The sequence below is a fragment of the Sceloporus occidentalis genome, unplaced genomic scaffold (genome assembly GCF_023333645.1).
Source record: "Sceloporus occidentalis isolate IW3139 unplaced genomic scaffold, rSceOcc1.0.p SCAF_178, whole genome shotgun sequence".
NCBI classification, from domain to species: domain Eukaryota; kingdom Metazoa; phylum Chordata; class Lepidosauria; order Squamata; family Phrynosomatidae; genus Sceloporus; species Sceloporus occidentalis.
In genome coordinates this window covers 84,000-98,722 of record NW_028317158.1, presented here as the reverse complement: position 1 = coordinate 98,722, position 14,723 = coordinate 84,000, and the positions used below count along the sequence as shown (strand labels likewise).

The 14,723-nt window shown below is 45.3% G+C and overlaps 1 protein-coding gene across 1 annotated transcript; it reads left to right on the top strand.

Annotated features, from left to right (window-relative positions):
- The first annotated feature begins 972 nt into the window (after nucleotides 1-972).
- On the top strand, nucleotides 973-14,552 carry LOC149278850 (villin-1-like). The gene is made up of 19 exons (XM_089501644.1): nucleotides 973-1,035; nucleotides 1,682-1,756; nucleotides 3,813-4,009; nucleotides 4,344-4,452; nucleotides 5,814-5,924; nucleotides 6,493-6,692; nucleotides 6,896-6,974; nucleotides 7,260-7,358; nucleotides 7,637-7,790; nucleotides 8,424-8,524; nucleotides 8,683-8,820; nucleotides 9,452-9,610; nucleotides 10,183-10,362; nucleotides 10,659-10,804; nucleotides 11,496-11,640; nucleotides 12,439-12,627; nucleotides 12,841-12,909; nucleotides 14,058-14,327; nucleotides 14,439-14,552. The coding sequence occupies exons 1-19, from the start codon at nucleotides 973-975 to the stop codon at nucleotides 14,550-14,552; spliced, it is 2,598 nt and encodes an 865-aa protein (XP_089357770.1).
- The last annotated feature ends 171 nt before the right edge of the window (nucleotides 14,553-14,723 follow it).

Below are 14,723 nucleotides of genomic sequence, written 5' to 3'. Positions count from 1 at the left end.
GTGTTGTGCTGCGTTGTGTTGTGTGGCTTTGTGTTGTTCTGTGTGGTGGTGTGTTGTGCTGCGTTGTGTTGTGTGGCTTTGTGTTGTGTTGCGTGGTGGTGTGTTGTGCTGCGTTATGTGGCGTGGTGGTGTTTAGTGCTGCGTTGTGTTGTGTGGCTTTGTGTTGTGTTGCGTGGTGGTGTGTTGTGCTGCGTTATGTGGCGTGGTGTGTTGCGTGGCGGCGTGTGGCGTTGTGTGATGGTGTGGTGTGTTGCGTGGCGGTGTGGTGTGTTGTGTTGCGTGGTGGTGTGTTGTGTGGTGGTGTGTTGCGTGGCAGTGTGTTGTACTGCGTTGTGTTGCGTGCTGGTATGTTGTGTGGCGGTGTGTTGTGCTGCGTTGTGTTGCGTGGCGTTGTGTTGTGTGGCGGTGTGTTGTGCTGCGTTGTGTGGCGGTGTGGTGTGTTGCGTTGTGTTTCATTGAGTTGCGTTGTGTCAGGGTAGACACTTTGTAGCTGAATGTATCACTGTGTGGCGGCTGAATGGAGTTATTGTCACAAGAAGAGAGGAGGCAGCCGCCGGCGCGCAGAACACACCGTCTGTTTACACAGCGCGGCGTCGAGCGGTTCTGTGCCAACGCGCTTCCTTTAACCCTTCGCGGGGCAGAATCCCTGCAGCACTGCGAGACGCTAAAGATCCGCCGGCGACCTTTAACCTCCGCGGGTAACGCTGTGAAAAGCCGAAACCAACCAGAGCATTCCTCCCGTCACCCGGGTCACACTAGTCCTATGATGTCATTATCTGGATTATTCCCACTCTGACCAGGTCCTTTTTTGGGCTCCTCTTGCATTTACTAAGCAGCAGCACTCATAATGAGGTCTTCACAAAGTCAAAGTGCCCCCCTAATGTCGTGACCTTGAGGTGCTGATTGTAGTAACGATGTATCGCTTGCTTACGTGTCTCAAATTCGTCCTTTTTTTTCAGATTTGCAAGCAAAATGAGCGCCCAGCCGTTGAGTAACATCAGCAGGAAGCCCGGCCTGCAGATATGGTCCATCGAGGTAAGAGAGAGAAGATTCATACCTTGTTCCTCCCCATGACTCCCCCGTCTTCTGCTTCAGAACGTTGACGGACAGATGCAGCGCCTTACATTTTACTATGTGGGATGAGGGGGTCTATTCGCTAAAGGGAGAGCTATCTTTTCAGCTCCTCGTCCTCACTCTTCATTATGAAGGTCCAACCCCAATGAGCTTCTGCTGTGGAAAGAGTTTGGCCGACCCTGTATAATGTATAATTAAATGGGGGGGGTCTTCCAAGTCTCCCAGTCCATTGAATTATGCATTATACAGGGAGCTCCCCCCTCCTCGTGGAGAAATGATCTTCTTTTGTATGGCCCCGCGTGCCAGGGGTGGTCCTTCATAATTAATTCTGACAAGTTGAGACCACGGCTCTCGAGCAAACCCCCCTGCCAACTCTCCCTTTAGTGAATAAAGCCCTAAAGTATGAAGATAATACCCAAATCCTGGAGACGTTCTGTGACCGGAAGCTCCTGTGGGGAGTTACTGAGGAGGCTCTCGGTGGTCACTGCGGTCTTGGAGCCGTCACGGTTTGTTTATAACCCCATAAAGGGGAGAAATTACCGGAATAATAATAATAATAATTATATATATTTATACATTAATGGTTTCTTTTTTCTCTCTTTTCCAGAAAATGAAAATGGTTCCTCTCCCTGAAAAGGCTTATGGAAGCTTTTTCGAAGGCGACTGTTACATCATCTTATACGTAAGTGACATCGTGAGCAGCGATTCCTCGTTAGACGTGACGGGTCAGGCGAAAGGAATCGTTCTTTAAAATTTAGGCTGTTTTGTTGCTTTTTTTGCGATTTTTTTTTATTATGGAGAGAAGGAATTTGGCGGTTACTGTTACCCAGGATTTCCCCGCACCAGCTGATGTTAATGCCTACGGTACCCTGCGGTGATAGTGGTCACGTTGGGACCCTTATAACTAAATGGGTTAAGTTCTCCGTGTTTTGTTTTCATGTAATTCAAGGTAACTATAGATTTTTGTGAGATTGCGTTAGAAAGTAGTCCATGCGCGGGAGAAGCGGGCGTATACGTGGGAATGCGTGCGGGACGGGTTCTCATATAGATTATAGGGCGGCACGGGGGATTTCATTTATTCAGGGTCGGGTTGTGTATAGAGGAGGAAGCTTTGTATGAGATGGTTGTTTGCACAGGGCCAGTAGCAGGGAGACCGCCGTGTCGTCTCTGCTGGGATCCAGGTTGTCGGGATCGGAGGATACGGGTGACCTCGGGGATGGAATGTGTCTGTTTGCTAAAGGTGACAGTAATGCCAAAGATAAACTGAGACGCTGGCAGGCCTTGGAACTGATCCCGGAACACACAATACTGGGCACGCTTCCCCCAACGAGTGCCATCGCTGAGCACGCTTCCCCCATCGAGTGCCATCGCTGAGCACGCTTCCCCCATCGAGTGCCATCGCTGAGCCTGCTTCCCCCATCGAGTGCCATCGCTGAGCACGCTTCCCCTAAGGAGTGCCATCGCTGAGCACGCTTCCCCCATCGATTGCCATCGCTGAGCACGCTTCCCCCAACGAGTGCCATAGCTGAGCACGCTTCCCCCAACGAGTGCCGTCTCTGAGCACGCTTCCCCCGACAAGTGCCATCGCTGAGCGCGTTTCCCGCTACCTGCAATGATTCATGCCCCTGATTGGCTGCTTGATGCATAGATTTTGGCAATAAACAAACCCCGTGCGGCTGGAATGTGCACTTTCTATATCTATTTAGCGCTAGAGGGAAAATCAGAGTGACTCATCAGAGGACCCGCCTATACGAGACGTTCCCAAAATATTCCCCCCCGGCTATAAATTATCAGATATCATATACATTCGAATATAACATGTGAGCTAATGCGGGATTTCTCTAAACACTGCCAAGCCGTGATCGTGGTTTTTTGGGTTTCTCTTGTAATACTGAGCCGAAAGACCAACAATTACAGACAATTCCCGCGAAACGCGTTGGGAGGCGTGTGTTTGATTGATTGGTGGGAGAACCGCACAGAGGTTTGTATCGAGGCCACTTCACCACGTAAAAGACTGTGTTGGAAGCCATTCTCTTAGATCGGACGGCAACATATTTTCTTCTGTCCCGAGTTTTGTATAATTATCGTTTATTGTACAGATTTTGCAATCTATAATGTTTCCAGGCAGCTGCATATCAGCCATTTGTATGATTCTCTCTCTGTTATCTGATCCCCGATCTACTAAACACCCCCACTCCTTATCATACTGCCTGTGGGGAACAATAGAATGGCTCAGTCTTAATCACCCAGATGGACTCTCTGACTAATGAAAGTCTATGGAGGAACAGACTTCATTAGCATTGCCATAAATTAGTTAAATTCCGGTGGAAGAGCGACTTTCAGGACCCCTTCTCAGCGCTTTAATACCCGAGTGTTTCAGGAGCTCTTATATTTTGTCTGATCGTTTTTTCTCGAGGCGAGGGAGGGGTGGACTCGTTATTGAAGATCGTGTCGGGATCTGTAGGATAAACATCTGTATTCTTCCTTGTTTTGTGTTAAAACTACTCAAAATATAGCTTTAATTTCACGGCGCGGCTTCGACGAAGTTTCTCCCTAAATGTAAATGCTAAGGAATGGACTAATTATAGGAATGTCATTTTTTTACATAAATTCTATATAAAAGGTTTTTTTAATATATTTATATTAGTTTATATTTTAGTAATTAAACATTTTCACAATAATCTTTGGAATATGAAACATCCCACAGCGAGGCCGTCTTTCTCTTTGTCTTCTTCCAGAGTAAGCAGATTGCCAACGGCCTGTCCAGCGATATCCATTACTGGATAGGGAAGGACTCCACGCAGGATGAACAGGGGGCCGCCGCTCTCTATACCACCCAGCTGGACGAGTCCCTGGGTGGAAGTCCAATCCAGCACAGGGAGGTGCAAGGACACGAATCGGAAACCTTTAAGAGCTACTTCAAAAATGGCGTCATGTAAGTACGGGGGCCGATCAATGAAACAACGTCCTCCTCTCAGGATCTCCATGATTGTTCCTCCTTATTAAGTTATCTCTCCCCTATTGTTACATTTCTGATTGGTTAAGGCAGCCTTTGTAAGGGTGGGTGGTGTGGGGGGGTCTTAGATAATGCTGGCTCTGCCGCAGGCTGCCACCAATCTCGACTTGTGGTTCCATTGTTGGGACATCTCGAGGTGAACATTGCAGGTCCGGCCACGATCTCCTTCTCAATACAGGCAGATTATAATATGGCCGGACGGATGTAATCGCTGCCATGTCCATGCGTAACATCTCTGAGTGTCTTCCATTAGCTACAAGAAAGGAGGTATAGCCTCGGGATTCAAACACGTGGAGACCAACATGTACAACATACGACGTCTGCTCCACGTGAAAGGAAGGAAACATGTCACAGCCACGGAGGTATGTACATAAGAGCGGGCAAACAGACTTAAAGTTTCCAGGTAGCCAAGAAGGGGATGTTACCAACAAACCACCCATAACGCGGCACATCATTGTCTAGACCTACATTCCACAAAAGCCACTGATATCTGTCCCAGTGTGCTGGGAAAATGTAATTATATATTTATCGTCTTGTGGGGCGTCCATCTAGTGGCCCTTAAGGTGCGAGCTCGGTCTGCATGCAGGAACGCCAGCCCTGTACATGTCATCCAACCATCCATCCAACCATCCATCCAACCATCCATCCAACCATCCACCCATCCATCCATCCAGAGCCGGCCTTAGGCGTTGTGGCGCCCTGTGCGGACTACTCCTCTGGCGCCCCCTCACTACCCCCCCTCTCTGCCCCTTCAAACTACCCGCCCTCTTTGCCCCTTCAAACTACCGCCCCTCAAACTACCCCTTCAAACTACCCCTCCCCTCTGCCCCTTCAAACTACCCCCCCTGCCCCTTCAAACTACCCCCCCTCTGCCCCTTCAAACTACACCCCCCCTCTGCCCCTTCAAACTACACCCCCCCTGCCCCTTCAAACTACACCCCCCCTCTGCCCCTTCAAACTACACCCCCCCTCTGCCCCTTCAAACTACACCCCCCCTCTGCCCCTTCAAACTACACCCCCCCCCTGCCCCTTCAAACTACACCCCCCCCTCTGCCCCTTCAAACTACACCCCCCCCCACTTACCTTGTTGCCGGAGTCCTGCGGTGAGAGCGGGAGGCGTCCGTCTTCTTGCTCTGCCGCGGTGCCGGCATTTCATGTTGAGAGCCGGAACCGCTCGGCGCCCCTGACCGGGACTTAGATTTAAGCATCGTTTTTTTTTTTTAAACTTTATTTAACATGAATGATATTAAATAAAGTTTAAAAAAAAAACACAAAAAAAAAAACCGATGCTTTAATCTATGTCCCGGTCAGGCGCCCCTGCAACCATGGCGCCCTGTGCGGTCGCACAGGTCGCACACCCCTAAGGCCGGCCCTGCATCCATCCATCCAACCATCCATCCATACATCCATCCATCCATCCATCCATCCAACCATCCATCCAACCATCTATCCACCCATCCATCCAACCATCCATCCAACCATCAACCAACACCTACAAGGACGGCCATTAATATGATTCGGGGTGGGGGATGGGTACGGAGTCTTGTTGTTAATACAATGGCGCTGCTTTGTCACTGATATCGGAATACCTGTGCTAAAGCAGATTAAGGTATGATGTCCGTTCAGATATTTACAAACCTTCCGATAAGTCTTCGTTTATGGGATTAAATTGTTTTGTATAGAAATGCTCTGTTGCCGCCGGTTCACCCGCTTTTTGCCGCAGGTGGATTTATCATGGAACAGTTTCAATAAAGGCGACGTCTTCCTGCTGGATCTGGGGAAAGTCATCATCCAGTGGAACGGGCCGGAGAGCAATAAATCCGAGAGGATACGGGTGAGTGATCGATGCCTCCTGCGGAGGTAAATCCAGCCGGGATGAGGTTATCCGGGATAGAAGACAAAGCCAAGGACTAAATCAGATTTGAGGTGGATGGGGTGGAAGATGATTTACCTGGGGGGACAGAGAAAGGAAAGGGAGGAGAGGGCTTTGGATGTGGGTAGAGAGCAAACAACGTCGGTTAGAGTGTCCTTGGTGTGAAACCTCTTTACGGCTTTACTAAAAATATACAAGATGAACTTATAGCCAACAAAAGGCTATGAAAAACCTTGATTCCTTCTGTTGCGGGTCAGAGGTTTACACGTAATGATAGCGTAGCAGATAAGGAGAGCAGCCGCCCAGCAGAAGTGGTAGAGGGTAATACAGTGAGGGGATTAAACATGCATGGGATAGACATACGGCTCCTGAATCTAAGACGAGACCAACAACTGATTAAGGTTTGAGTCTTTACAGCAGGAGAAACGGGCGACTAGACGGGGCCGGATGGGGCCGATCTGCTGGCAGGTTCTTTGTTTCTATTGGAAGACAGGAGAAAGATGACGTATAATGCTGTGTCCTCTCTTAGGGCTGCGCTTTGGCTCAGAGCATTAGGGATGACGAACGTGGTGGCAGAGCCCAGATTGGAATCATAGACAACGAGCCGGACTCTCCTGACCTGATGCAGATCATGGCGGCCGTATTGGGCGCGAGAACCGGGGAGCTAAAAGAAGCCACGCAAGACGAGAAAGCAGATGAACAACAGAAGTCAAATGTTCGCCTGTACCAGTAAGTCACCAAACACCCGGCTCAAGGGTATAGATATCGGTGGTAATTTATCAATCAATGCCTTCAAAACCCGAGATCCGGCCACGAGTAGCCGAGGTTCAATAACCAGCTGCCCAGCTCCCTTTCCATGTCTAGTAATAGCTCTGGTCAGATGGTCCGTTTGGTCCACATTGCGTTGCTCAGGTTCTTTCACTTTATTGCAGTGTTTTCGAAAAGGATGGGGACCTGGTGGTTCAGGAGACGGCCACAAAGCCTCTGACTCAAGATCTTTTACAGCACGAGGTGAGTGGACGTTGTTGGGAACCATTTGGTTGGTGGCTCCGAGCTGACCGAGGAGATGATTGCGTATTTTAAACACTCCAATGATGCAGAGCTTGCTTTACCAACCTGTTAAGGAACCTCTGGGGGTCACCAGCTTTGGAGGGTCCTACTCAGCAGCTATTCCAGATTAAGCTGGGTTAGTGCGCTAAGAAAGCACGCTGGTCTCCAGAAGCTGTTTCTTAACCAAAACAGACATTTTTTCATCTGTAACAATGAATTTGTGACGGATATCTTTGTTCTCTATAGGATTGCCATATTCTAGATCAAGGTGGAGTGAAGATTTACGTCTGGAGAGGGAAGAACTCAAGTCCAGAGGAGAAGAAGGCAGCTTTTAGCAGAGCCGTGGTAAGTAACATCACCGATCCAACGAAAGACTTCGCCGTCCGTAGAATCTTTCACTGGCAGCTGTCTAATTGGACATAAAATAAGATGTTCTGTCCAAATTAATCTCTATCTGATGGGGTTGTGGAGGATGGTGGTACGTTCCTCTCTGGTCTAGCTTGAGAATCCTGTTGATGTCGGCCCCGTGGCCATCGATGAGTGGAACAAGTTGGCACTAAAATAACACCAGTTGGTGGAACTTGGTTGTCATTATGGTGATCACCCTGTGCCTTATTTCCTAGGGTTTCATACAAGCCAAAGGCTATCCGGCCACTACAAATGTGGAGGTAATTAATGATGGAGCAGAGTCCACCATGTTCAAGCAGCTCTTCCAGAACTGGAAAGATGTCGGAGAAACACAGGGCCTGGGGAAGGCTTACCAAGTTGGTAAAATCGGTGAGTGGTTTTGGTATTTCCGCCGGAGGCATAAAATTTACAAACTGAACTAAACAAAAAAAAGTGTTTTCCATGCGAAGATTCTATGCGTCTCTCACAGTTTGACACAGAGCTTCCGGTTTCTCTGTTGAAAGATGGTGGCACAGCCGCTGCCTATTCTAGTATTACCCATTATACACCCTGTCCTGCCCTGTTTGGGTCTCATATTATGCAGTAATCATAAGGGAAAGAGAAAGAAAGGAGGAAAGATAGAAAGGAAGATAGAAATAAAGAAAGAAAAAGAAAGAAAGGAGGAAAGGAAGAAGGAAAGAGAGAGAGAGAGGGAGAAAGAAAGAAAGAAGAGGAAAGAAAAATACAGAGGAATAAAAGAGAAAGAGGCAAAGGAGGAAAAATAGAGATAGGAGGAGGAAAGAAGAAAGGGAGGAAAGGAGAGAAAGTAAAGGTTTACAGAAAAAAGAGAAAGTATAAAATAGTTTGTGTCACGTTTCTAATCATTGATTTTACACCCCTTTTCTCTGTATTTTATTTATTTAGCACCACCAGATGTACTTAGTACTTTTCTGATATTTATCGCTTTTTGCCTTTTCCGTTTTCCTATTTCCCATTTTTTCTTTTTTTTCTGTCTTAAAACAGCCAAAGTTGATCAAGTGAAGTTTGACATCAATGAACTTTATGCAAGGCCAGAGTTAGCTGCCGAGCAGCGGATGGTGGATGACGCCTCGGGGACGGTAGAGGTGAGTGGGCGGAGCCAAATAACACGCGTGATATATATATAATATAATATATAATATATATAATAGACACCAAGTATTTTATACAAATGCTGAATTTTCTTTTTCTTTAATGAATTTATTGAAAACGATGTAGAATTTGTGATTTCTCTTCTGGACAGGTGTGGAGAATAGAAAAACTAGAACTGAAAGAAGTTGATCCTAAAACCTACGGACGTTTCTATGGCGGGGACTGCTACTTGGTGCTTTATACGTACATAAAGTCTGGAAAACCAAATTATCTCCTTTACATGTGGCTGGTAAATTTATCACAGAATTCATAGCTAACCAGATAGATTTTTATACAGGTGAAATACACACCGTGATCGATATTGGGCAAAAATATCGTATATAATATAAAATATATTAAATATCGTATATAATATAAAATATATTAAATATCGTATATAATATAAAATATATTAAATATCGTATATAATATAAAATATATTAAATATCGTATATAAATATAAAATTATGGGGGTTTTTTAAATTAAAAATCCTAAATTTTACTGGTAACAGGAATTCCATTTTGTACATTGTTTTAAAAACATGCTGACCCGGACTGATGGCTGATTTACCGATTGGCGCCATTGGAACAGTTGGGTCTTCCGATGGATACTGCGATGGGTATTTAAGTTAAAAACCCTTTAGTATTTGGAATATTCTTTCATTTTACAAGGAATCCTGAACAGTTACACACATTCTAAACATAAAACATAACGATGATGTCAGCAGGAGCTTAGAGCTTTGCGGTCTGATCTCGGGAACCGTATTAAACGTCTCCGCTGATTCGTGCCGTTAACCGAGCTACTGGCGAGTATTCAGGGGTCATCAGGCCCCCCTCTGACTGAGTCTTTGGGTTTTAAATCGGGACGCTTTTTGTTTCAGGGGCGTCACGCGACACAAGACGAGATCACGGCATGCGCGTACCAGGCCGTCCAGCTGGATCGCAAGTACCACGACCAACCGGTCCAAATCCGCGTGACCATGGGCAAAGAACCAAAGCATTTCCAGGCCATCTTTAAAGGGAAGATGATCATATATGAGGTGATACACCCTCAGCATCTAAACGTCACAGCGTTCCATTACGGAACCCCAACCAGTCCTTCCGCTTTGCTGTCGTATTCTTTAGATATTTTTTTTAATGTTATTTTTTAATTTTTTTTATGTTATTTCTTGATTTTTTTCCTCTTGCTAGTAATTATTTCAGTGGAGGCGAAACATTAAGGGCGATTGGGTTAAAATAGCGGAAGAGAGGCTAAGATGGGGTAGAAGATAGTATTTATTCGATGAGAAGGGGGTGGTTGTGTAACATAAAGCACTGAAGACCTTAGAATATCCATAATCTAAAAAAAATACATTTTTTTTAACAAAGAAGGTTTAAATCCTCAAAGTTTGAGACAACCCGTGCAGGATTAGGAAAAATATTGAACTTAAGTCAATGGACTTTAAAATATCCTTTTTTAAATAAAAAAAATCCTTTTTTTTTTTTTTTTTTTTGTCCAATACATCAAACAATTCTTAGAAAAATTCTGCGAACAGAAGTCTCTGTTTTTCCATATTTTTTTCCATCGTTTCTATATAAAAATATCATGGATTTATGTTTCTTTTCAAACCAGGGAGGAACCAGTCGAGAAAACAACAAGGAGCCGGAGCCACCAATCAGATTGTTCCAAGTCAGGGGGACCGATGAGTACAACACGAAGGCCACGGAAGTTCCAGCGAGATCTGTTTCTCTCAACTCCAACGACGTGTTTGTGTTAAAAACAGATTCCGTGTGCTATCTGTGGTGCGGAAAGGCAAGTTCGTTATCCCGCATCTCATCTGCCCTCGTTTCTGCCCTTCGTGGGGCATCACCCCGTTCCCGTTACGCCGTGGGGTACATTGTATCAAAGAGATCTATCATTACGCCAAGGTTCTGTTGCAGGGTTAACTTATATCTTTGCCCGATAGAAATTTGGAAGTAGATTCTTTTATGGATTGTGGTAGCTGGCTGAGCATGATGAGAGCGTTCCTCCCAAAAGTTTAAAGCGGGATTTGTTTTATGGAAAATGTAAGGAAATTGTGTTTTATTGTGATTTTATTGATCACCCAGGGCTGCAGTGGCGATGAGCGGGAAATGGCCAAAACCGTGGCAAATATCATCTCCAAGCAGGACAAGCAGACGGTCCTAGAGGGTCAGGAGCCGGCGGAATTCTGGGTGGCCCTCGGAGGGAAAGCTCCTTACGCCAGCGATAAAAGGTCCTTAACTTCTTTGTATCTCTCATATTGTCACGAGTTCTTTTAAAGCTGCTGCTTAGAGTTGAAATGCTTTCCGATATGCTGAACCGTCATAGGTGACATCACTGCGGGAGATTTACTAACCGTACTATTAGGAATTGAGCACAAAGGTTCGTCAAACACACACATACCATTCAAAAGTTTGGGGTCACTTAGAAATATGTCCTTGGTTTTTGAGAGAAATGCACATTTTGTCCAATAAAATAACATGAAATGGATCAGAAATCCAGCGCAGACGGGGTTAATGTATCACTCCCATCACTCCTGTGTCCCAATGGCCCTTTATCACGCCCATCACTCCTGTGTTCCAATGGCCCTTTATCCAACACGGTATCTTTGGTGTAACTAGAACAGAGACGGAACGCGGAACACGGAACACGATACTTTTCCTTATTCCAGTTCTACCCCTGGCCCCGGAACTTGATTTCTCACATTTTAGCTCCTATCATCACATTTTCATATAAGTCACAATTTCCCCACTAGATTTACTATTATTGTCTGCAGACCAAGTTCTCCAAAATCCCCACGGTTACAACTTTGAAGGCGAGCAAATCTGAATTATAAATAAAACTTTTCGGTACCTAGAACGGAGGATTTCCGTATCTCCTGTAGCCGGTTTGTTTGACGTGGCTTTTTTTTTTTCCTTCTTCAGATTCCAGGAAGCCGTGGTGCAGTACAAACCCCGGCTCTTCGAATGCTCCAATCAGACGGGTCGTTTCATCATGACAGAAGTGGTCGATTTTACCCAAAGTGACCTCGACGAAGATGACGTAATGTTACTGGATACGTGGGAAGAGGTCAGTTTGTGAGACCAGGCGTGATGTGACTAATGTCTGTAATTCAGAAGATACCATCCTTTACATGAAGACAGACAACATGTAATAACGTAACTAAAAGTAACGAGCTGGGGCAGGTAAAGCGATGGCCTCCAGCATCCACGAGAAGATGTGAGAGACCTCAAGGTCCATCGCAAAGTCTGTCGCTGTCAATCCAGTAACGAGGAAACAATTATCTGATACATCTCGTAAACTGTATCAGACAATTAAATTGTATCCTCATTACCTGATACATCTCGTAAGAGGTTGTGTTGTCTGCGATATCTCGGAAGTCTTGAAACCTTTTTGTGACTCTCATAATCTACGACTCTGGTCCACCAAATTTGGTTGAATTATCAAATCTGTGGCCAAAACAGAAATATCCACTTTTTTTTTTAAATCTCTGATTCATAAAAGACCCCAATATCATATATTTTAGAGTACGTCACCTATAAGGCCTTGGTGGTATGATATCCCCTACACATAATGCATCGACGTGGACATCGATGAGGACTCACTGGTTTTGATAACTTGTAGCAAGATCTACTTTTTTAACTTTATAAATGAGTTAAATACCCCAGTGAATCTCCGAAATACTCTATAGAGGTGACTGCAGGGCTTTCTTTGGCTAAACGTTCTCTCTCTTCTAAATTCTGGATAAGCAGAGGCCCAGCCCAAAATCAGGCATTTTTTTTTTTGGTTTTTTTTTTTTTTTATAGTAGACATCTACCTAATGGGTCAATTGATCATATTTTATTCTTATTTTCCCCCCTGAATTAGCTCTTCCTTTGGGTCGGTAAATCGGCCAATGAATATGAAAAGAATGAATCAATAAATTCAGCAAAAGAATACCTGAAGTCGCACCCCGCCGGCCGGGACTTGTCTACCCCCATTATAACCGTGAAACAAGGGTACGAGCCCCCCACCTTCACGGGCTGGTTCGACGCCTGGGACTCACACAAGTGGAGCGTAAGTAGAACCAGTTGGGATGTTACCGGAACATGAATGGTCCATGACTCCACCGGCTGGTAGGACCTGTCGGGTGGTTTTTAAGTATAGAACCAGAATTTGGGTCTTTGCCCCACTTATTTACCCCACGGATGGGCATTCCACAATCTCCTTGTTGGACGAAGACGCGTCTATTTCGTGCCATTCACACCCCAATTCTCATTCACGTTTTAGTCAGGACTGTCGTATGAAGATATGAAGAAGAATTTAGGAGACGTCTCGGCTATCTCGCAGATCAGCGTGGTGAGTTTGTTATTCCCGGGGTTATCATTTTACTGAAAATATAACTTAAAATAATATAACGGATGAAGACATCACTTATATATATATATATATATATATATATATATATATATATATATCAAATAACAGATGGAATAAGTATCTTGTGATAATACCTTTTTTATTGGACTAACAGAATTTTGGAATGACAAGATTTCGGGAGCTCTTCTCCCTATTGACACCACTGGACTAATACGGCTACAACCTCTACTCTACTATATATATATATATAGATATATATATATCTACATACTGCTCCGGTTTACTGAGACCCTTTGTAATCATTATTTATATGATTCCAACCAGCTACAGACAAAAAGGAACAATTTGCTTTTGAAATATAATTTAGCATCAGGCGTTCAAGGGTTTCAGGAGAATTTTTCGAGAAAAGTAGAATTACACAAGCGTCTCGGTCAGGGGACAGTCCCTGGGAACGAGGGACGATTGTTCACCCTATTGTACATGGGGTCTTCCTGTTTACAAGTTAAAAGTAAGGAACTCCCCGGAGCGAGAGACAATGAGGGGCTCTTTATTCTAATATGTCGGCCCCCTAGCCATGGAGGATGAGATGTCCTCCCTTGGACTCCATTGCTGGTGGCCCAGGTGGAACAGCAAGGAGATACTGTATGTTCCTCTAATTCGCCAGTAGACCCCCAAAGACTTGGGTCTCGGTGGGCGCTACAAGGATGGGCGCAAAGCTAGAAGAAAATCAATCAAGACCCGTTCTCCTGGGCTGGTTTGGTTGTCTCTGTGTCTTCCTAGTTTCAGCCGGCTCTATGTCTTGGCCGCCTTCTCCTGGGTTGGTTTGGTTGTCTCTTCCCTTCCAGTTCTCCAAACAGCCCGATGTTCCCCGTATCCAGGGAGGCCGCGATGCGCACCATAGACACGAGGGGTGAGACGTTTGGCGCTCGTAGGTTACAATGTTGCAAGATGACTTTATAGAAACAACGTTAACAAACACTCATTGTGTTTAATCGTTCACCGTGACACCAAGAACTCGTGACTCGGAACAATAACCGGATTTAACCGGCGACTGTCAGATTGCTGCTGATAATCCTGCTCCAACATAACAAGAAACCTTATGATTATTATCATTTTTTCCTCCCCAGGACCTACAAAACACCAACCTGAACAAAACCAGCACAAATAAACCCAGCGCCCCCCCCAAAACCGAAAACGCCATCTACAAGAGTCACAGCAATGGGAATCCGCAGAAGAGCAACGGTAACCTGGCGACAACCAATGGCAGCCAGTCCCCGGTCAAACAAAACGTCGGGCCGCTGCCCGAGAGCAACGGCAATCAGTGGTTTGAGAAATCCCTTATTCTTAACAAGACAGCGGAGGAACTGCCCGACGGAGTGGACCCCACCAAAAAGGAGGTAGGATCAAATATTTGAGAGGGTGGTAGATGAGTGGAAGCGCCTCCCAGCAGAAGTGGTAGAGGCTATCACAGTGAGGGAATTGACCTTTTTTTTCTTCTCCTTTGCCAGGTTTACCTCTCCGACGAAGACTTTGGCAGCATTCTGGGGATGTCCAAAGCGGATTTCTACCAGCTGCCCAAGTGGAAGCAGCAAAACCTGAAAAAACAGAGTGGCTTGTTTTAAAGAAACTTTGAAACCGATTTATTTGGACAAAAACCTCAAAAAATTCCCCAAAGAGAAAACACCAAATGTCGGCTTATTTACATTAAATTCGTCAATTTTATAATTTAGGACATTAAGACGACGTTGAGATGACATTAACCTGAATGAAAGCGTGTGAGAGGGTGAGCCCCT